Source organism: Nicotiana tomentosiformis, chromosome 11 (genome assembly GCF_000390325.3).
Source record: "Nicotiana tomentosiformis chromosome 11, ASM39032v3, whole genome shotgun sequence".
Lineage (NCBI taxonomy): Eukaryota > Viridiplantae > Streptophyta > Magnoliopsida > Solanales > Solanaceae > Nicotiana > Nicotiana tomentosiformis.
Window position 1 is genome coordinate 42,545,153 of NC_090822.1, and position 23,339 is coordinate 42,568,491.

The following is a 23,339-nucleotide window of genomic DNA, read 5'->3' on the forward strand; positions in this document are numbered from 1 at the left end:
TAAAAATAGCTATCTAACAATACAAAAAGTCATAAAGCAAGTAAAGGAAGTCAACAAATAAAGACACGGATACATGGAAACAATTAACAAATTAAGGCACATAGCAGATAAAGGCATGAATTTAACAAGGGCAAGTAACAATTAAAAAATTTAACAAGTAATAACATGAATTAAATGAAGGCATGAAATAATTGAAGACAATAAATAAATATCCCAACTCGCATGCTTAACCCATGACTATGTATATACAACTCGTCATCTTGCATATATGCTACCCCCCACCCCTCCCACACACACACACACATAAATCAAGTAGCAAATAGACCAATCAAGTTAGCTTTTCCTTTAGAACACACCTCCAAACCAATCAAATCTAGCCAAATATAGTTCGAACAATTCAAAATAACTTTTAAAAACTACCCACGAGTGAAAAAGATTCAATCTTTAATGAAATTTAAAAAAAGTCAACAAAAGTTAACCCTGGTCCCGCTTGGTCAAAATCCGAGATTCAGACACAACATTCGACCACCCATTCACCCCCGAGCACGATTATGTAATTTATTTCGAAATCCGACCTCAATTTAAGGTCTAAATCTCAAATTCTCTCAATTCCTAAATTTTACCCAAAACCCCTAATTTATACTTTGAAATCAATAATCTAAAGTTAAAAAATCAATGGGTGATCATGAAAACACATCAAAACTAGTTAAAAAGTACTAACCAACAAAGTAGGGATGAAAATCTCTTCAAAATACTCTCTAGTCTAAGCTCTAGGTTACGAAAATGGTGTAGAATGATAAAATTCTGACATCGAGTTTTTATTTAAATAGGTGTCAGGTGTTCTTCGTGTTCGCCAATCACCGGCCATGATCGCGAAGCACACAGGCCAGTTGGCATTTGCGTTCTCGAGTTCCCAATCGTGTTCGCAAAGCCATCCCTAGACAAGCCTCCGCGTTCGTGACCTGCTGGTCGCGTTCTCGATGAAGAACTCCTCAGCCTTCCCCCCAGCCAACCCAAGGCTACGCATTCTTGAAGGGTCTATCGCGTTCGCGAAAGGGCAGACCCCCCAAGTCATCGCATTCGCGACCTACTTTTCGCATTCGCGAAGAGTAACCAACCCCACACCCAACCCTAAATTTCCCATTCGCGATCATGAAGCCTTGTGCACCAGTAGAAAAACTAGCAATATCACATGTCCAAAAATGGTCCGAAACTCGCCCGAGCCCCTCAGCTCCAAACCAAACATGTACACAAGTGTAATAGCATCATATAAACTTTATCAAACATCAAAATAACATCAAGGATTAGGAACCTTTCTTTCTCTTAGACCAAATTCATCACATTTTTTAAAATATTCTCTAAGTCTATTTCTTCGGTTTGAATAAAAAAGCCAATTAAGAGCCATTTTAACCTTTTCAATTTCAACATTTAAAATTCGCATACCATCACTCACAATTAAATGATAAATATGACAAATACATCTAACATGAAAAATGTTACTAAATGCAGGACTTAGTGTAGTAGTAAGCAAGGCTACAACATTTGTGTTACTAGTAGCATTATCCATTGAAACTGACATTATTCTAGAACTAATGTAAATATATCTACAAATATCAGTAACCGTGCTAGAAATAAACTGTCCTGTGTGATGTGAATTAATTATTCTATAAGCAATAATGCGCTTTTGTATTATCCAATCCTCATCAATCCAATGACTGGTAACAGTAAGGTAATCACAGTCATTACCTTAATAGCGCAAATATTGTTCATATTCATGTTTATATTTATAAATATCGCTCTTTACGGTTGTGCGAGAAAAACCTTTATAAGTAGGATTATAAACTTTTCTAATATTATGCACAAAGTGAGGGTTAGAAGGAAAACTATAGGGTAAGCACATAACAGTAACTATTTTTGCCAATTCTTCCCGATTTTTTTTGGATCATAATATAAAATAGCACTAGTAATAGTGTTAATTTCCGGTTGAAATTGATTTGACCTGGTACTAAGGTCAGCCTAACTAGGTGCACTTATCCCCTCGGCCAAAGCTTTCATACAAAAATATCTAACTTTATCTTGGGGGTGTAGCAATATGTGTCTAGTCAAACATCCCCCCCCCCTCCGGACTTCCAACATATTTAAAAACTAACTCTTTGTCACAAGTTTTATACTTAGCCCTTTTTTTCTCTTAGTTGAGTAAAAAATGGCCAAACAATAGATGTTTCTGCCCATTTAGAAGGTTATCTAGAAAACGTAGGGGCAGTAACAGGAGGGTCAGACGGGGCATCATTTGGATTATTATTAGTTGAGTTAACTTCAGGAGCAGGACTAGTGGGTGTATCGTCATCCGGTTGCGTTTCATCAAAATCTATTTCTTCATCATCATTTTCATCAATAGTTGGATTACCATAAAGAGCATTCATATATTCATGATTTAATTGTTCATCGGTTGTAATATTATGGCAAATTTGACTCTCGGTAAATTATAATAAACTATTATCGCTATTAAGAATAGGAGGTGTAGGACGGGCAACAGGTTTGGGTCGGGGAGTCGGGGAAAGTGGAGGAGGAACAGATTGGCCACTAGATTCACCACTCTTGGATTTTTCCTTATTTTTACTAAATATTGTTTTTAAGGAATAAGCCTTCTTAATTAATCAAGCAATACAAAGTAAATAAAACAAACAAAACTATAATATTAAAACTTAACAGTTGGAACGAGTTTACCGAATTAACAAACAACTTGTTGAAAATTAATTATCGTTGAAGACTTCAATTCACCAATTTCACAATTTTGCACAAATTGTAACAATAAAGTAAGCAATTATAAAAGAAAATTAGAGAGAGATTGATGATTTTGTTAGAAAAATGAAAGAATGAGGAGGTATTTATAGTTGAAAATAGGGAAAAAATGTAATTATAAAAAGTTTGGGGTTAAAACAAAGTTGGAGGGGTTAAATGGCTATTTTATAAATAGCCAACGGCTATTTTGGCAGGTAAAACGGCCATATTTTAAATGCCATAACGGCTATAATGTGGCAGATTTTTTAAAAAAAAAATTAGTCGTTGGGCCCGGATAGGCCCGTTTAGGACCGCTTGAGCCGGCCCACTTCCCAATCGGTCCCGGTCTCGCGGGCCTCGCCTATGGGACCGGCCCACTACCCAGCCCACCTCTCCACGGTCCCGGTCCTATCCGGTTAGGACCATTTAGGCCCACCGCCCATTTGGGCTTGCAGTCCTGGGTCGGGGTCGGTCCTAACCGGCCCACATGCCACCCTTAGTAGTGGGTATTAAGTTTAATGAATTACAGTTAAATACGTATGATTTTGCATAATTTGGGTGCCGGCTTTTTATTATTACAATTCAATTTGGAAATTGGTTCGTGATGGATTATATGGTAGTTTTAAGACTTTCTTTTCTTGTATTATGATTTCTTTCGTTTCGTTGCCTATTGAAACAAACAGGTAATGAATAGTTAACTAGCTCTTTTCGTTACCAATTGATACCAATAGTTTTGTTTCTTGAAAAAGTTGAAGTCAGTGTTTCCGACGTGCTTGTACGGCTGAAGAAGATTGTAATGCTAACAAATTGTATAGCACCATAACTTTTTTACAATGAGTTTATGTTGAATTATATTGGCTTGAACATTTAACACATTTTAAAACTTCAAATTCCTAGACAAGTTGACTTTGACTATTTCTGACCAACTTAGTGGATGAAAAATGAGTTTTACCAAGACAACACAAAAAATACTACTTTTCCAAGTTTCAGTGGGTATATCACCTCCGATAAAATGATTAGCTATATTAAGTAATAAAAAATCGTGGAAAACAATGTGATCACCAAACCAACACACACAAACAATTTTGTAGAGGCTAAGCGGAAACTACGAATTAAATCTCTTGACAACCAACTTGTATAAAGGGCTGTCCGGTGCACTAAGCTCTCGATATTCACGGAGTTCAGAGAAGGCCAGAAACAAAGAAAAGGTCACTAGAACTTAAATGGGAAAAACAAATGTGAGAAATGAAGATTTAATCACAGCAACAGCTTTTATGGTAATGTTAAGGTTGCATGTGACAGCATATTATTATTATTATTATTATTATTATTATTATTATTATTATTGAGTTCAATAAAGACTAAAAGAAAGTGCGGGCCTCTCTAATCTACAACTTAGCTATGTTAGTCACATAGAAAATCACGTTTTTCAGTTGCACCAAGAAATGTCTTTAGATTGCTACATCTTAAAAAACTAAAACATATGGCACCAAAGGGTGTGACATAATAGTCAATAAAACGGGTTGAGAACCATGTGGTCTTAGTTTCAAATCACAGCATAGGCTAAAATGCTTGGTGATTTTTCCTCATATGTCCAAGCTATTATAGATAAAGTTATTCGGTATATGTACTGGTAGGAGGTAATAGATACTCGATGAAATTAGTCGAGATGAGCTCAAATTTCCTGGAGACCACGATTATCAGAAGAAAAAAACAAGTATAACATATGTTGGAAGGACAAGTGCATTTAATATGAGCCCTACTGTCACAACTCGCAATTTGGAGTTGTGATTTCGGTCAAGAACTGGTGAGAAAAGGTCCTTCTAATGGTCTGACGTAGAACTGTCTACTCGGGCAACTTGGGCTTTTTAATTTTAAGCATATATAGGAGGGGTATAGGTGATGAAAGCTACGACCTGCCTCCCCCATACGTGCTACCACCGAGCCGTATCGAATGAGCTACCTTGGGGGTAACCTCAAGGGCCTGCCTAGATGACTCAAAGGAGTGTCAAAGGTATCCACACGAGTTTGGGAACTCGTATGGACGGCGCGACGCCTTCGGGCCAGCGTTGGGCATCAAAGTGGTGCTGGAGGCTCGATGTGTGGAACGGCCAGCCCCGCGGGCTGCCGAATGTTGGAACGAGACCTCCGTGCCGATTGGATACTTGACGCACCTGTCATAGGGGCATCATGTGTCAACTTGTGAGCATGGCTTGGGTTCAACCATGCAAGCAAGGGTCCGTTGGCCTAAAGGTGCAGTTGTGGGTCGACACTGCACTATTCGGGATGGAAGCGTGTCGCGAGGGCAATGTATGGGCATGGCACGAAAGACGCGCATGACAATGGCCAAGGGCTAAAGGTTGCCTTACTCGGGCGAGGCACGAGCTAGTCGCGGATGCACTAGGCGAGTGTCAAGCTTGAGGATTGGGTTGTGCACGCGGGAGCGATGCTCAGTCTTGGGCGAGGGACAAGACATGTCCTAAGCCAATCCCCCAGGGCGCGCATGGATTGTGATCCTAAGATGAAGCACCACGACATGTCTAGGGCCAAGGGCCTAGGCATCTTACGGGCGGCACAAGTTGGGGCGAGCCTACGGGCGAGTCCCACCAACAGGCACAGGATCGTGCTTGGAAATCCTGGGAAAGGAGACAGGCTGGCCTGCAGCGAGGGGAACTGCGGGCGCCGCACGGGCGAGCAGGTGTCGCTACCCAATGTAAGGATTTGGGCCCGTGACACCTACAAGTGGTAGATGGGCATGGGAACGAAGTGGAAAATGGCCACTTGGCTGCTCTGAGTGGGGAAATAGGGTTTGCCCATATCAAAGGAAAACAAAATTATGGACACATGCATGAGTTGAAATACAACAAATCTTCAATTTCAGAAATGGATCTTCAGTATCTAAAATAATGAGTCAAGCATGAAGCTCTATAATTAACAACCGGAGGCGAACCCCAAAAATTGAGTTTTGAACTTATAATACGGCTCGGTTTGGGAACTTTAGGATCAAGATCAAAATAAACTAATCAAGTTTTCTAATCTAGTTTGGTTGATGAATTTTCAAATGGAGGCAACCCCCAATCGGCTGGGTTGAAGTCAAGTAAAGAACTCAAAACCTGATCAGCAACTTCATGATATGAACTGTCCAACCTTGCATCTGGAACCATAACCACTGACCTGCATACAGTGCATAAAACCCACGTCAGTAGATGATGATACCCTGACCATGAGCAGAGCTTTTATACATTCGTATGGAAAACACATTTATATAACATCAAGGCAAAAAATCAGGAACAAAGTAGACAACAACGTGCTATGGAGATAAAAGCAAGATCAGTGACTTCATCTAAACATGCAAGAGGCATACAAGATATCTTCAATGAATTATTGGGTATGCATCAGAATGAAAAGAGAAGAGCAAAGGAGCAAAAATAAAAGAAAAATTGAAGTGAAAGGAACTTGAGCACATCTCATTTTTAGGGTTGTAAAGGAAAATGTGCAAAGGAAATTTGTTCACATTTACTTCCCACTGGACCAAATTCCGTCCATATTACCTCTTATTTTCTTCTTCCCTTTAGTTTCTGGTTTCTAACAAGTAATCTTCTACATCAATGAAAATTAAAATGCAACTTCAGGACTCGCTTGGCATACGTTGCATCTACCAGGAAAAAAACCTCATCAACATAGAGAACTTCGGGAATTTTTAGTAGTTAAAGCATGCTACATGCCTCTTAGAACCCAAAAATATATTGCGAAAGAAATGGACTTTGAGCCTAACTCAATCCCAAAAGCTAGCTCACGAGATGAGGATTGCCCAAGACAATATACCATGAAACCCTCATCCCACTGATGTGGAAACTCAACACCCCTCGCACGTTCAAGACTAGACATCTGGAGCATGAACAATATAATATAGGGTCCCAACATCGGATAAAACAAGAATTGGGTAGGTCTGGCTCTGATACCATGTGAAAGAATTGGACCTTGGATCTAATTCAACCCCGAAAGTTAGCTCATTTAGTGAGAATTGCCCAATACCATATAAAGAGACCATGAAACCCTCATCCTACCAATGTGGTAACTCAAGAGTAATAATAGTAGGAAACAAAGGTGAGAAAGTTCAAAGGTTATGAAAATGGTTAACACTCCACACATATGAATATATCAAATTAAAACAAGAAGAAAAAAAAGATAGCCTTATAATGGATAAAAAAGGAAAACTCCGTTAGAAACTAATTTGAAAAGACAAAAACCAGAGAAACACCAAAAAAGGAACCATGTTACAAGGACTCTGATGATCACTATTAGCAAGATATTTGTGTCTGTATATTTAAGGACACAAACAAGGACTCTTGTCTATCCATCATGGGTAAACACTGGAGTTTGCATGGGTGTCAGAGGAAATTTCAGGGTCCTGGTAAAGTAGCAAACAACTGAGGCAGTTGATGGCGGAAAAGTAATATAAATCTTTTTGCTTATCAGATGACCTTGAAGGGGCAGAAAAAGAATTTAAATTATAACACGAGGAAGCATCGTTAAACTTGATTGGTTCAGAGTTTCTTGAAAGTCAAGACAAAATTCACAATAGGAAGAAGAAAAAAGCAAGATCCTGAAAAAAAAAAAAAAAGGCTTGGAGACCAAGTAAATTGACTTGTCAGAATCCAGAAAGAGGAGAATGGACAAAAACTAGCAGCTAGATGAAACAAGTGTCGTCAGTGCAATAGAAAGATATATAAAAGGTAACCTTGTTTGCTATACTGAGCACGTAGCTCAAACATGGAGAACCATACCAAAATCATATTGTTCCTTCAATAAATTTTAACTAGGTGTTATCTTCAAGAGATTTACACCATCTATGAGTTAATCAACAAAACATAATCTTAGTTCCAAATTATTGAGATATACTCATAAAATCAATCAGTGTAACCTTTTGTAACGACTCAGCCGATCGTTTTGTGTATTGTAGCCCTATTCCTTTATTTATTGCCTCTTTTATGTTCTTTTGTGGTTATGTGACTTACCGGGGTGGTTGGTTTGGTTTCAGGAAAGTGTTGGAGTGAATTGGGACACTTAGTCCCAAGGTTGGAAGCTTAAGTTGAAAGAGTTGACCGCAATTTGACTTTTGTGTACACGACTCTGGAATGGTATTTTGATCATTCAAATAGCTTCGTATGGTGATTTTGGACTTAGGCGTGTGTCCGGATATTGATTTGGAGGTCCGTAGGTTGATTTGGTGCTTTTTGATGAAAGTTGAAAAGTTGAAGGTTTGAAAGGTTGAGAGGTTTGACCAGGAGTTGACTTTGTTGATAACGGATTCGGATTTTGGTTCCGAGAGTTGGAATAGGTCTGTTGTGTCATTTGGGACTTGCATGCAAAATTTGAGGTAATTCGGAGTTGATTTGATATGTTTCGGCATGAGTTTTGGAAGTTGAAAGTTCATTAGTTTCATTAGGCTTGAACTGAGGTATGATTCGTGATTTTATTGTTGTTTAATGTGATTTGAGGATTCGAGTAAGTTCGTATTGTGTTTTAGGACTTGTTAGTATGTTTGGATGAGGTCCGGGGGTCTCGGGTGTTTTTCGGATGGGTTTCGGACCGTTTCTCCATGTTTTGGCATAGCTGATTCTGATGTCTGGTTTTCTTCTTCGCGATCACGGAAGGGCTGTCGTGATGGCGTATTTTTGGAAGGCATGCGGGTTGTTCTTCGCGTTCGCGAAGTGATAATCGTGTTCGCAATGATTTGATATGCAGTGGCCTTCGCAATAGCATTATGATCGTCGCGTTCGCGTAGAAGGTAGGTCGGCTAGGAGCATCTGGTTGTAAGCCTTCGCGACCGCGAAGCAATGCCCGCATTCGCGTAGTGTCACGGTGCGTTGTGCTTCGCGTTCGCGTCCTTGGCCTCGCGTTCGCGTAGGGTCTTTTGAGGAGCTGGAAGTTTGTTCTTCGCGATCGCGAAGGATATGCCAGGCAGAATGTTTTAAATACTCTATTTCGAGGGTTTGGTTATTATATCACAATTTGGGTTAGACCGTTAGAGAGCTCGGTTTTGGGCGATTTTGGAGGGGATTTTCACAATTTGGATTGGGGTAAGTATTTTTTACTCGGATTTGTTATTATTTCATGATTCCATCATTGTTTTTAGCATTTAATTGGTGATTTATAGTGAACAAATTGGGGATTTTAGTAAAAACTTTCCTAAATTATAAAATGAGGATTTGAAGGTCGATTTAAGGTCGGAATTGAATGAAATTGGTATGGTTAAACTCATAATTGAATGGTTGTTCGGAATTTATAAGTTTGATCGGGTTCAGGGGTGCGAGCCCGGGGTTGACTTTTTGGGTTAACTTTTCGATTTTGATAAAGATCGAAACTTTATTGTTCGAAGTTGTTTCCTACGGCATTATTTGATGATATTAAGTTGTTTGTGACTAGATTCGAGTCGTTCGGAAGCCGATTCGCGTGGGAAGGGCTTTTCGGAGTATTGAGTCCTGCGTTGTGAGGTAAGTAACATATCTAAACTTGGATTTGAGGGTATTTAACCCTGGGAACTATGTTATGAAAGGTATTGGGGTGACGTATGCGCTAGGTGACGGGCGTGTGTGCGTGCACCGGTGTGCTCATGATTTGAGGTGGCTTTTAGACTATTATGGGATTGGTTTGCTCTCGTGCCTCGTCCTATCCATGTTTCTAAACCTGTATGATCATTTGAGTTCTGATTCATGTTAGAAATCATGTCTAGGCTATGTGCTATTTGTTTGAGACTCGATAGGGCTATTCTTGTTGTTTATGAGCTATTTGCCTTAATAGTACACACGCTCTCAATCATGATGCTATATCCGTGTATGATATATCTGTCTCAGTACTTTCTTATTTGATTCCTCACATGTTGTTGATGCCTCATATGTGTAACATTGTTGAATTGAATACTGTGAAATGTGGTTAAGTGAGACTTGACCAGTTGATGACTGAGCTTGAGCCATAGAGCAGATTGGTATTGATTTTGAGGTGACACGTACGCCAGGCTCATATTGAGCCACGTGTTAATGATTTGGGGCGAAGCGTGCACTAGGCCTCACTAATAGGCTATATGATTATGGTTAGTGCTTGGGCAGAATCCGCCCCTCCGGAGTCTGACATGCCAGCAGTGGGCGCATGCACAGTGTTTTATATACCTGCTCGATGAAGAGCAGTTTTGTCAGGCACTCGTACAGTGCTAAGTGTTGATGTGTGGTTATTCTTAATGGTTTCATAGTGATATTGTTGATTTGACATATAGGCATAGAGATGTACCTTCCTCATGCTAGCTGGTAAATGAAGCGTCTTATCCGTGTTGGGCTTAAACTGTTATACTTGGAAAGCATGCCTAAATTTCTGAAATGTGAACAAGGTGAACATAATTTCATTGAGTTACTTGCTTCTAATGTTTCCTTCATATTCTGAATTGTTACTGGTTATTGATATTGGTCTCTGACTGCTGTTTCGTAGCTCGTCACTGCTTTCAGCCCAAGGTTAGTGTTATTACTTATTGAGTACATGGGGTCAGTTGTACTCATACTACATTCTGCACTTCGTATACAGATCCAGGTACTTTCGGACTAGGTGATCTCTAGAGTTATGTTGCTACCAGCTTTTGGGCGACTACGAGGTAGCTGTTATACCGTCCGCAGAACTTGAAGTTCTCTTTCGTTATTTCTACTATTACTGTTCTACTATTCAGACAGTTATATTGAGAATTTGGCCTTGTATTTGATACTCAGTAGTGCTCATGTACTCGTTGACACCAGATCCTTGGGATGGTTGTAGCAGTATTGTGGTTGTTTTCATCAGATATTTCATGATATTTCCGTTGTTGAGCTTATTAAACCATGTTTATCCAATTCGTTGTGTTTGTGTGACTGTTGGATTGCCTAACAAGTAGTGTCAGGCGCCGTCGCGGCTCTGGTGGGAGTTGGGTCGTGACAAGTTGGTATTAGAACACTAGGTTATGTAGGTCTCTCGAGTCATGAGCAAGTTTAGTAGTCTTACGGATTAGTACAGAGACATCTGTACTTATCTTCGAGAGGCTACCGAACTATTAGGAAACTTCACTTTCTTGCATTTTTTTTGTCGTGCGAATTTATTATTTCCGAAGTTTGAATCTTGACTCTTTTATATTCTCGCAGATGGTGAGGACACGTACAGCCGGATCAGGCGGACAACCACCTGTACCACCAGTTAGGGCCACGAAAGGTCGGGGCCGAGATGAGGCTCATACTACAGCCAAAGAAGCACCTGTGGAGCCACTAGTTTCTCCAACTGAGGAGCAGGTACCAGATATTGTTGAGCCGGTGGGACCAGCTCAGGCACCGACAGTGCCTTTTTTTTTAAAAAAAATCCAACGACCCGGGCTTTCACCTCCCGTGGTGATAGGGGGTTTGGCATTGACACCAAGAAAAGGTACAATATGAGGGGGACATAAAACCAATACCTCCCGTTAAATTACATAATTATAAATCTACAAATAAGACATATCTAGTACATATAGCAGATCCAACAATGGAGTCATATTTTTTTTTTAATTCCACGTCACAATCTTATTACCACTTGTAACGCAACAGTTACAATTTGAAGGAGAGGATAGCCTTGCCTTCTTAGAAAGATGTGAATTTGACACGGCAAATGCATACAAACGTTACAATGATTTGAGGCAATCTGACAAAACAGAAAGTGGTTATAAGTTCTAGAATTCATGTTGGCTCATATACTAGATTGCTCGGTCTTATCCTCTTGACTCGGAAAGTTGAAATTTGCCATCTATCTACATTAAGTAACCCTCTAACCTGCCTTGGCAATGTGTCAAAGTAGGTATACATGAATATCTCCTCTAACTGGTGACTTAAAGAGGCCATCTTGTCCGTAACTTGATTTGCTTCTCTAAAGCAATGTTTAATGACAAGATTCTTATCTTGAACCAACTGCTTTATCTCCTTTACAGTATTTTTGATCCTCCATGGTGTGGACCAAGAACCTTGAATGCAGTTAAGCAGCAGCAAGGAATCAGTCTCACCTACAATTAACCCATAACCTTGTTGGATGCACCATTTTAAACCAAAAAGGAGTGCTTCCGCTTCTGCAAAATTACTGGATCCTTGCCCCAAAGGTATCGCATATGCCATAATCATCCTACCAACACTATCCTTGACCACACCACCACCCCCACAGCTCCCATTAATACAACTCCCATCACTATTTACCTTAACAAACAATAGTGGTGGTCTAAGCCATTTAACCACAGTGAAGGAATTTTCAACCAGGGAAATGTCAAATAGTTTACAAATGTCCTCCCATTTACAACCAATAACAATTTTCCTGAAATGAGAGTTAACAATCTGGAAAATATTAAAGGTAATGAAACAAATAGATCTATTGATTGATGGCCTCTCCATTTCATACCTGCTGCAGCACCTTGATCTCCACAACTCCCACACAACAATAGGAGGAAGAATTTTACAAACAAAAGAAGCTACAGAGTTACCGGCTCTATGGTTCCAGCAATTAGAGAAAAGGTTCCTCAAGGAGGTGTTTCTATGTTCAATTCCTACCCTTCCAGCAATGTTTCCCCACAATTGTTGCGCAAACTGCCCGTGACAAAATAAGTGCTTACAATTTTCCACGCCTGGGCTCATATTTGGTGGTGGACAACAGTTACATTTAGAAGGTAATGGATTTATGCCATAATTTGGAGTCAAAGGAGCAAAATCCTTTCTCTGCCTCAAAGAATTCCAAGCTGAAGCCACAGAAAAATTTCCAGAAGTAGATATTGTCCATACTGGGTCATCATCCTCTTCTTGATTGATTGTAATCTTCACAGATGTTACAAGGTTCTTCACAACTTTTGGAGGATGAATTTGCAATCGAGACCAGTCCCATTGCCCATTATTATACACTTCATTGACTCTTGTATTATCATAGCCCACACCTTCCGCTAGACTTGTGCATAGAGGACCAAAATTAGTCCAATTATCATACCAGAAGCTGCAATTTCCTCTCCCAATTCTCCATAAAATATTTTGCTCCACTTCATACTTCAGTTTGCACATAGCCTGCCAATTATGGGACTGGCCGGCTGACCACTGTCTAAATAGTAGATGGTATGTACTGCAATACTTGGCTCTAACAAACTGAGACCACAATGAATTTGTGGTCCTCATTATCCACCATTGTTTAGCAGTAAAAGCTTTGCATATGTCTTCTAACTTCCTGAAGTTAGCTCCTCCCTCATTATATAGTAGGCACAACTTAGACCAAGCAGTCCAATGGTATCTGTCACTATCCTCTTGGCCTGACCAAAAGAACCTAGCAAGATACCTCTCAATTGTAACAATAGAGCCTTTGGTTGGATGAACTGCAGCAAGTGTATGTATGTTTAGGGCTAGTAGTACATGTCTGATAAGTACTGCTCTACCTCCCGTAGATAAGAACTTCAGATGCCACCCTCTTATTTTGTTAATCACCTTGCTAACCATGTTTGAGAAAATTGATACCTTCTTTCTACTAGAGTAGATAGGGCACCCAAGATATTGGATTGGTAGTGGTTCATGTCTCATCCCTGTAATTCTCCTTATCCTAGTGATAGATCTTTGAGTTGCAGATGGAGCCAGAGAAAAGCTGCATTTATCCTTATTGATTTGTTGTCCCGAAATCTGCTCATAAGTGGATAAAGAGTCTAGGACCTGCTGAAGGGTAGCCTTCCCCGTTAGAAAACAAAATAGCATCGTCAGCAAAAGTAAGATGATTCACCTGGGGTCCTCTATTGTTCATGTAGAAACCTCTATACCTCCTATTTTTCTGAAGATCAATCAATAATTGGGACAACAGTTCAGCACTCAAGACAAAGAGAGAGGGGAAAGAGGATCACCTTGTCTTAGTCCCCTCCCGGATTTAAAAAAACCATGCCTACAACCATTAACAATAAGGGTGTACCAATTATTGCTTATATATCTGTGAATAATCTCAATCCATCTCTCAGAGAAGCTCATCTTCCGAAGCATATAACATAAATAGGTCCATGAAACCCGGTCATATGCTTTGGCCATATCCAACTTCAAAACTACATTACCCTCATCCACATGTTTCCCAATATCATTCACTATTTCCTGAGCCAACAGAATGTTTTCTGTAATGGCTCTCCTTTTAACAAAACCACTCTGGTTGTGTGAGATGATTCTGGGCAATACTGAGCTTAGCCTAGCATTCAACAGCTTGGCAATAATTTTGCTAGACACGTTACACAAACTAATTGGCCTAATATCAGAGAATGTTTGAGGAGATTCCACTTTTGGAAGCATCACTAGGCATGTGTGAGTGAAAAACTTTGGTAGTTGAGCACCATTAAAGAAGGCAACTATAGCATTAAGGACATCCATAGCAATAATAGGCCATGCACTTTGATAGAATCTGCCTGTGAGCCCGTCTGGCCCCGGGGCGCTGTTAGGGTCTATCATGAAAACAGAATTCTTAACCTCCTCCATAGTCGGAGAAGCTATGAGGAAATTATTATCTTCAACAGTGACTGTTCTTCTTACCACCTCTAGAATACTAGAGTCTTGTATGGTAGTTCCCGCACTGAATAAGTTTTGAAAAAAATCGACTGTTGCTCCTGCTACCTCTTCAGTACCTTCCATAGTGTTTCCACTCTCATCTCGGATTCTCTGAATATTTAACTTTCTTCTTCTATCTTTAATCACGGCATGGAAGAAAGCTGTGTTAGCATCACCATCAGTCAACCATTTTACCCTAGCCTTTTGCCTTAATATAGAGTCCTGCAACTTCAGGAACCTAGTAAATTCTGCTCTTGTCTTAGATAAGGCCATTCTTGCTTCAGGAGATGGATTATTCAGCATAGTTTCCTCCAAGCTGTTAATGAGAACTTCAAGTGTTTTTGGCTCTTCATAGATATCACCAAAAGCCTGCCTGGACCAGGCGCTTAAGGTGGAGATTACCTTTTTTATCTTCTGGTGGAGGACATATAAGGGGTTGCCTACAATATCTTCTGACCATACCTGCTGGACTTTCTCCAAATATTCCTCATGATCCACCCAAATGTTGAGAAATTTAAAATATTTCACATATTCAGAATTAGTTGAGACAGCCTTGATCAATAATGGAACATGATCAGAACACGATCCCGATAGATGTGTGACGACTCTGTTCCCAAGAGCATCAAACCATTCAGCATTATACACTAATCTATCTAACCTCTCCCAAATAGTGTTTGGCGGATCTCTATTGTCACACCACGTGAAATTAGACCCATAAAAGCCGGCATCTTGAAGACCGCAATCAGATAAACAAGCTAGAAAGTCTAGGCTATCTTCAACTCTGAAAGGTCTTCCTCCTCTCTTCTCCTCTTCACATGTAATAACATTAAAATCACCCACCACACCCCAAGGACCAGAAATTCTGTTAGCAGTAGATCGCAACTCCTCCCAGAGCTCCTCTCTCATGGACTCATCACACTTTGCATAGACAACAGTGAGAAACAAGGGTGTCGTTCTTGAAGGAATGGAAATCTGCAAAAGCATCTGTTGTTCTTTATCTTCAATAACCTCCACAACATATTCACCTGACCAGAAAATCCAAATCTTGTTGGAACAGTATGCATAACAAGATTGGAAGCTCAATGCCCTTTTATATTTGTCAATCTTTCTAACATTCACCATTGGTTCTTGTAGGAACACGAGGAATTCTGTATTGTTGTTTGAGGAGTTTGAGTCTTTCACACGCTCCTTGAGATCCCACTCCCCTAATATTCCACGATATTGTGCTAATCATGGGAAACATTAGAGGTGGTGGCATTTGGTTCAAATTTGTTGTTTCTTTTGCCTCCCTTCAGGAACATAACAGCTCTCCCAACATTTGAGCTTATCATCCCTCTAGGAGACAAGTTGTTGAAGTAAGTAACATTTTGATGCACTAGCCTAGCACTGCCATTTTCATCTAGGGGAAACTCCTTACCCCCCCCCCCAAAATCTGTTCATCATCGGATTTAGAACACCTTTGTTCCTCTACAATGGGTTCCATAAAATTGACAGCATCGATCGTAGGAAGAGCTAAATTATGTAATCCTCCTCCTCCGGTATTTATAAGGCCCTCATTCAAAGTAGCAAGACTTGAGTTACTTCCCCCAGGATCTTCTGGCAATCCATTTTGATCACACTGATCAAGATGATCAACATGTGTATTCACTGTACATTCTGTAGTAGGGACTTCATGAAATACATGATCCACATCAAGGAGTTCTAATTCCTTCTCCTTAGCCTTATTTGCAGCAATCCTAGCCGAGAGCTCTAAACAATATTGGACTTACAATTGGTTTACCAATATTAGGTTCATTCTCCAATCTGACCCCACCAGGGTCGGTTGTACCAATATTACTTATTCCTGGCCTTCAGGAGGCCTTAGCCCCAATTTTGACTGTGTGCACAAGCCTGGCTCAGGCGGTTTTGATTCCAGTTGCACCGGCTACCTCACAGGTTGGGGGAGGTGCCCAGACTCCCGACGCCCGTACACTAGAGCAACTAGCTCAGGGTCTTCAGACACCGGGGTGTTACCAGTTCAGCCGGTTACTGCTGTTCCGGCCGAGGTTGGTCCACCTTTGACCGATGAGGAGCGGAAAAGGTTAGAGCAGTTTGGGAGGCTTAAACTGCTAGAGTTCAGCGGAGGAGAGTCAGAGGATGCTCAGGATTTTCCAGACAGGTGTCAGCGGATTCTTCGCACAACGGGTATTTTGGAGATCTATAGAGTTGTATTTACTACTTTCCAGCTGACAGGGGCAGCCTATAGATGGTGGCAGGCTTATGAGTTGAGCAGGCCAGTTGGCGCAACGCCACTTACATGGCATGAGTTCTCAGTTATTTTCTTAGAGAAGTTTGTCCCACAGACTCGCAGAGAGGTGTTGCGTAGAGACTTTGAGCAGCTACGCCAGGGGGATATGACTGTGACTCGGTACGAGATGAGATTCGCGGATCTGGACCGTCATGCTATATGGTTGGATCCTACTAAGAGAGAGGATCAGGAGGTTCATTGATGACTTCAACTATGGTCTACGCTACAGTCTGGCTCGAGAGCCCGAGACGGATGCTAGGTTTGACCAGGTGGTCGAGATTGCTAGGCGCTTGGAGCAGGTTCGCAGGCTTGAGCGCGAGGAGAGAGAGGGCAAGAGGCCCCATGGTTTAGGTGGTTTTAGTGGTACCTCGTCTGGAGGTCAGTCACATCACAGCAGGGGTCGTCCTTTTAGGCCTGCTCAGATGACTCGTCAGGTTCCTCGTGGTTCTTCAGCTAGCCACGGTTCTTACAGCACCGTCCAGTTCAGTCGTCTTTCAGTGCACTTCCAGCTCAGAGCTCGTACCGTGCTCCATCAGTTCAGGGTTCGTCAGTACCGGGTTCTTCCAGTGGCTATTCTAGTTCTTGGGGTCCGATTCAGGCCCTACAGTCATTTCCAGTTCGAGGTTACATTGTGGAGAGTTGGGCATGTGAGGAAGTATTGCCCCCGTCATTACAGAGGTCCAGTGCATTAGGGAGGCCAGACTATGACTCCTGCACCAATTGCTACCCCACCCGCTCAGCCAGCTCCGGGAGGAGGTCGTGTGGGTCGAGGTCGCCATGGGGGGAGGGGCAGTCAGGTGGTGATCATGCTCGTTTCTATGCATTTTCCGCCAGAACAGAGGCAGTTGCTCCTGATACTGTGATCACAGGTATTGTTTCAGTGTGCCACAGGGATGCTTCCGTATTATTTGACCTTTATTTCACTTATTCATATGTGTCATCATACTTTGCTCGTTACTTGGATATGCCTCGTGATTCGTTAGTTATGTCTGTTCATGTATTTACACCGGTGGGTGATTCTATTGTTGTGAACCATGTGTATCGGTCGTGTGTGATGACTATTGGGGGTTATGAAGCCGGAGTCAATCTTTTACTGCTTAGCATGGTTGATTTTGACGTGATTTTGGGCATGGACTAGTTGTAGCCATGTCACGCTATTCTTGATTGTCACGCTAAGGCCGTGACATTGGCGATACCGGTGATGCCGAGGTTGGAGTGGAGAGGTTCCCTGGATTATGTTCCTAGTAGGGTGATTTCACATTTAAAGGCTCAACGGATGGTTGAGAAGGGATGTTTGGCGTACTTGGCCTTTGTGGGAGATGTTAGTGCTGATACTCCTACCGTCAAGTCGGTTCTCGTAGGGCGACCGGGGCAGACCGAGTCAGAAAGGCTTTGATTACTCAAGGTTCATATTAGGGAAAGGAGAGTGAGGGGAAGAGGGGTTCACAGGGGCCAGAAAGACTCGATCATAGGAATTTAGAATACCTATGTGCTGGTAAACGAAAATCACCTCGACCGGATCAGAGTATACAAGAAAGTCGAATCAGGCCGCCCTTTGCCTTGAAAGAATTCACACGCGGCCACCCCGGTGGCTAAAATCATCTCAAAGCTGAAGTGAAGAAAAAAGTTTTCCCCAGCCCCTTCTCATCAATGGACTCTTGACGTATACGAAGGAGTGCGGTTCGTTCGAGAAATTCCTACCTCTCTATCTATCTCTGAGATGTTTGGATTTTTCAAAACCTCAATGTCCCGGCTATTCACGGAACGTCAGAAGCATATGATTAATCATCTGTTTCCGGAAGAAATCAAAGAATTTCTTGGGAATCCTACAAGATCCGTTCCACTCCTTTCCAACTCATTTCTCCGGTTCAACAATTTCAATACCGTGTCCCTTCTCAAGGGCGGCAGATGGGTCTAGAGAACTCCTTCGTCAATTATCTTGATGTCGAAAGGGAAGAGGACAGGGGAGGGAGAAGGAGCCCTTGACCCGGAGGAGGATTTATTCAATCACATAGTTTGGGCTCCTAGAATATGGCGCCCTTGGGGCTTTCTATTTGATTGTATCGAAAGGCCCAATGAATTGGGATTTCTCTATTGGTCCAGGTCAGCGCTTTTTTGAAAAGATCGGGCTCGGAATTATTGGAAGAGTTCTTAACGTCGGAAGAACAAGTTCTTTCTTTGACCTTCCCCCGAGGTTTTTCTGAAGGAGTCGTCATTTTCTATCAAGAACACCGAAGTGGACGATAGGCAAGAGAAGGCAGAGGAGTGGACCTGACAAGCATAAGATTCATTCAATAGCCAAGCTGGAGAGTATGCACCACTCCGAAGTACTAATAACTAAGTTGAGAAGAGAGCGGGGCAGGCCATTGACGAAAGTGAACTATAGACTACTTACCAAAGACCATAGAAAAACAAAGGCCCCCTCTTTCTCCAGAACATGGACTCAATCCACATCCCTTGCTTTGGCGCTGCTTTATGATAATGAAACCAACCAGCAAAAAACATTTAACGCTGCAAAGACCAATCCATCTCACTCTCTTTCGGTCCGAAGCCGATAGGAAGTGAAAGTCGCTGAGGTAAGTTCATCAATGAACTTCTATGAAATGGTTTCATGGGATTCTGAGAAGTGCTAATTCGGTTCAGATAGACGTCCAATAAGAGCACCTGTTTTCCTAACCTTTTTCGATAAAGTTTATCCATCATTTTTCAAGATGACCTGGAAAGGCTTGACCCCTCGTGTTTAGTTGCCATCGTTGCTTTATTTCCTGCTAATTTATCTGCTAATGTCTAATGTTTTTACTTATCCAAAACGTCTACTGCTGCTTATGGCTGGATAGATAAATATTTGGATTTTTGCGATTATATTATAATAGGGATTGCTGAGTATCTTACTTTTCGTGGAGGATTAGTTTTATCAATTTCTTTCCATTTGTATCTGCTGCAAAAGAATTTGTCGAAGTGGTGGAACAAGCTTTCCTATTAAAAGCTGCTAGGTGAATCAAGTTGTTGTGCGGAGCATGAATAAGGTGGATTTTTCCGTGGGACATCCAAGTTTTCTTTTCGAAATGAAAGATTGAACGGGCTCCGCGTTCATTTCGTTGGCAGAAACGATCCATTCCATTCGGGGCTTCGGGTAACCCAAAAATGAAGTCTTTTGACTTTGAGAATCAATGCTATAATTCAAGGGCCCATCAGCAGAAATGTCTCGAGGAGTTCGACGTATTGGGTGTATCTGTATTTATAGAAGCGGTAGGTAGGCGGCGGATGTGTGACGTTTGGAGTTGCCGTTCGTGCACATGTCCCTAATGGAAGAATGAGTGATCTCATCAACCACCAATCGTTCCTTATGATTCTAGGGGTTTAGGATAGGAAGAGGGCTAAGCTCAACTCAGAGGTAGGCAAACCTGAGTTTAGAGCCACCTCAATTCGGGATGTCGGAACATCAACCGGATCGGAAACCGGAGTCTTTTTATTTTGCATATCTCGAGGTCGTACCCAAACAATAATATTCCAGAGGGAAATGCACCTAAGATCAAATATTTTGAGCCGGCTTCCGTAGGAGGGGGAGATGAGAGATATTTTGTTCCACCACAGAAAATTATTTGATTCTTGTCTTTCAAAAAATTTCCACGATATACCGGGAAGATTTCGTGAGACTCTGCTTGGCAAACGAGTTGATTATTCAGGACGTTCTGTCATTGTCGTGGGTCCTTCACTTTCATTGCATCGGCTAAGAGCAGCGGATACGGATAGAAGACCAAGAGCGGATTTCTTATATAGCTAGAACGACCCTCACAAATTGCGAATACTAATTTGTTACGAATTAATCGGATTGAGGACAAGCAGCCCTGCACTAAGCAAGTCGTAGTCCCAACTTTTTTTCTCCTTCGATAGAGTTGGATTGGAAGAGTCAATTACCCTTTAAGACTCAATTACAAAGAGCAATGTAATCGAACCAGGAAATTACATCGCACCTTTTCTAGGGGTAAAGACGATGCTCTCATTTGGGGATGGGTGAATTCTTATAGATCCATCCCCCGAGGGAACTAGACATGATAATTTTTAATCATCCAGCTCCGGCCTTTTGATTATGATGCATCATGAACGTGCCAATATGTGATCGGGGTGAGCGATGGTTAGATATAGGGGCGGCTTCGCCGGCTTGGATTGGAAGGAAGGGCTTCGCTTTCCGATCATTTTTTGAGGCCAGTTTGGATGAGTGTGGGCAAGTTCGGGATTCACTATCGCTTTCCGCTTGGAGTGGCTCACCCCCTTGTCACTTAAAGGGTGAAGTCGCCAAAGCGAGTCTAAAGGCCAAAGAGTCATCTTTGAAGGCTACTATAGTGTTTTGGTTTGACACTGCTTCACACCCCCAAAAAAAAGAAGGGAGTTACGTCTGAGTTAAACTTGGAGATGACTTTCCAGATGTGTTTCTAGCAAACCTGTCGGGCATGCCACCCGACAAAGACATTGATTTTGGTATTGACTTGGTACCGGACACTCAGCCCAACTCTATTTCACCGTACCGCAGGGCACCTATAGAGTTGAAGGAGTTGAAAGAACAGTTGCCGGAACTACTTGATAAGGGCTTCATCAGGCCTTGTGTGTCACCGTAGGGTGCACCGGTTCTATTTGTGAGGAAGAAGGATGGTACTATGAGGATGAGTATTGACTACAGGCAACTGAACAAGGTTACTATTAAGAACAGGTTCCCACTACTGCGCATTGATGACTTATTTGATCAGCTTCAGGGTGCTAGAGTGTTCTCGAAGATTAATTTGAGGTAAGGGTATCATCAGTTGAAGATCGGGGATTCAGATATTCCGAAATGACTTTCAGGACCCACTATGGCCACTATGAGTTTCTGGTGATGTCTTTCGGGCTGACTAATGCCCCAGCAGCTTTTATACACTTGATGAACAGCATGTTCCTACCATATCTTGATTCCTTCGTCATAGTATTCATTGATGATATATTGGTGTACTCACGCAGCCAGGAGGATCATGAGCAGCATCTGAGGATAGTACTCTAGACTTCGAGGGAAAAGAAGTTACTCCCTCCATTTCAATTTATGTGAACCTATTTGACTGGGCACGGAGTTTAAAAAAAAAAAAGACTTTTGAACTTGTAGTGTACAATGAGGCACATATATTTTGTGTAGCTATAAATCATTGCATAAAAGTAAATTGTTTCCAAATAAGAAAAGTGGTCATTCTTTTTGGCATGGACTAAAAAGGAAATGGGTTCACATAAATTGAAACGGAGGGAGTATATGCTAAATTCTCCAAGTGTAATTTTGGCTTGATTCAGTGGCGCGTTCTTGGGGCACGTGGTGTCCAGTGAAGGGATCAAGGTGGATCTGAAGAAGATTGAGGCAGTTCAGAATTGGCCTAGACCGTCTTCAGCTATAGAGATTCGAAACTTCTTGGGTTTGGCAGGTTATTATCGCCGTTTTGTGGAAGGTTTCTCGTCAATTGCTACACCTTTGACTAAAATGACCGAGAAGGGTGCTCGTTTCAGATGGTCTGACGAGTGTGAGGTAAGCTTTCAGAAGCTCAAGACTGCATTGACTGGTGTTGCCTATAAGTTCGGGGTCTTACATCGTGTATTGTGATGCGTCGCGTATTGGGCTTGGCGCGGTGTTGATGCAGGACGGTAGGGTAATTGCCTATGCGTCTCGGCAGTTGAAGGTTCATGAGAAGAATTACCTTGTGCATGACTTAGAGTTGGCGGCCATTAATCACGCGCTGAAGATTTGGAGGCACTATCTATATGGTGTTCCATGTGAGTCTATACCGACCATCGAAGTCTCCGGCACCTGAAGCAGAAAGACCTTAATTTGCAGCAGCGGAGATGGTTAGAGTTGTTGAAAGACTGTATCACCATATTATATCATCCGGGGAAGGCCAATGTACTAGCCAATGCAGTGAGTATGAAGGCTGAGAGTATGGGCAGTTTGGCATATTGACCAGTAGCAGAAAGGCCACTAGCCATAGATGTTCGGGCTTTAACCAATCAGTTTGTGAGATTGGATGTTTCGGAGCCTAGCCGAATTCTTGCTTACATTGTAGCACAATCATCGTTGTTGGAGCGTATCAAGGCTCATCATTTTGATGATCTTCACTTGGTGTTGAAGGATCATGAGCAGCATCTGAGGATAGTACTCCAGACTTTGAGGGAAAAGAAGTTACTCCCTACGTTTCAATTTATGTGAACTTATTTGACTGGGCACGGAGTTTTAAAAAAGAGAGAAAATATTTAAACTTGTGGTGTAAAATTAGGCACATATATTTTGTGTAGCTATAAATCATTGCATAAAGGTAAATTGTTTCCAAATAAGAAAAGGGGTCATTTTTTTGACACGGACTAAAAAGAAAATAGGTTCACATAAATTGAAACGGAGGGAGTATATGTTAAATTCTCCAAGTGTGAGTTTTGGCTTGATTCAGTGGCGTTCTTGGGGCACGTGGTGTCTAGTGAAGGGATCAAGGTGGATCTGAAGAAGATTGAGGCAGTTTAGAGTTGGCCTAGACCGTCTTCAGCCACAGAGATTCGAAACTTCTTGGGTTTGGCAGGTTATTATCGCCGTTTTGTGGAAGGTTTCTCGTCAATTGCTGCACCTTTGACTAAAATGACCTAGAAGAGTGCTCATTTCAGATGGTCTGACGAGTGTGAGGTAAGCTTTCAAAAGATCA

The 23,339-nt window shown here is 41.7% G+C and overlaps 1 protein-coding gene across 1 annotated transcript in view; it reads right to left on the reverse strand.

Moving 5' to 3' along the window:
• Positions 1-5,634: 5,634 nt before the first annotated feature.
• LOC104112754 ((DL)-glycerol-3-phosphatase 2-like) overlaps positions 5,635-23,339 on the reverse strand; it is a 64,915-nt gene continuing 47,210 nt past the window's right edge. Inside the window, exon 6 of the mRNA XM_070188193.1 lies at positions 5,635-5,955. Coding sequence (XP_070044294.1) covers positions 5,814-5,955 — 142 coding nt within the window. The 3' untranslated portion in view covers positions 5,635-5,813. The remainder of the gene's footprint in view (positions 5,956-23,339) is intronic.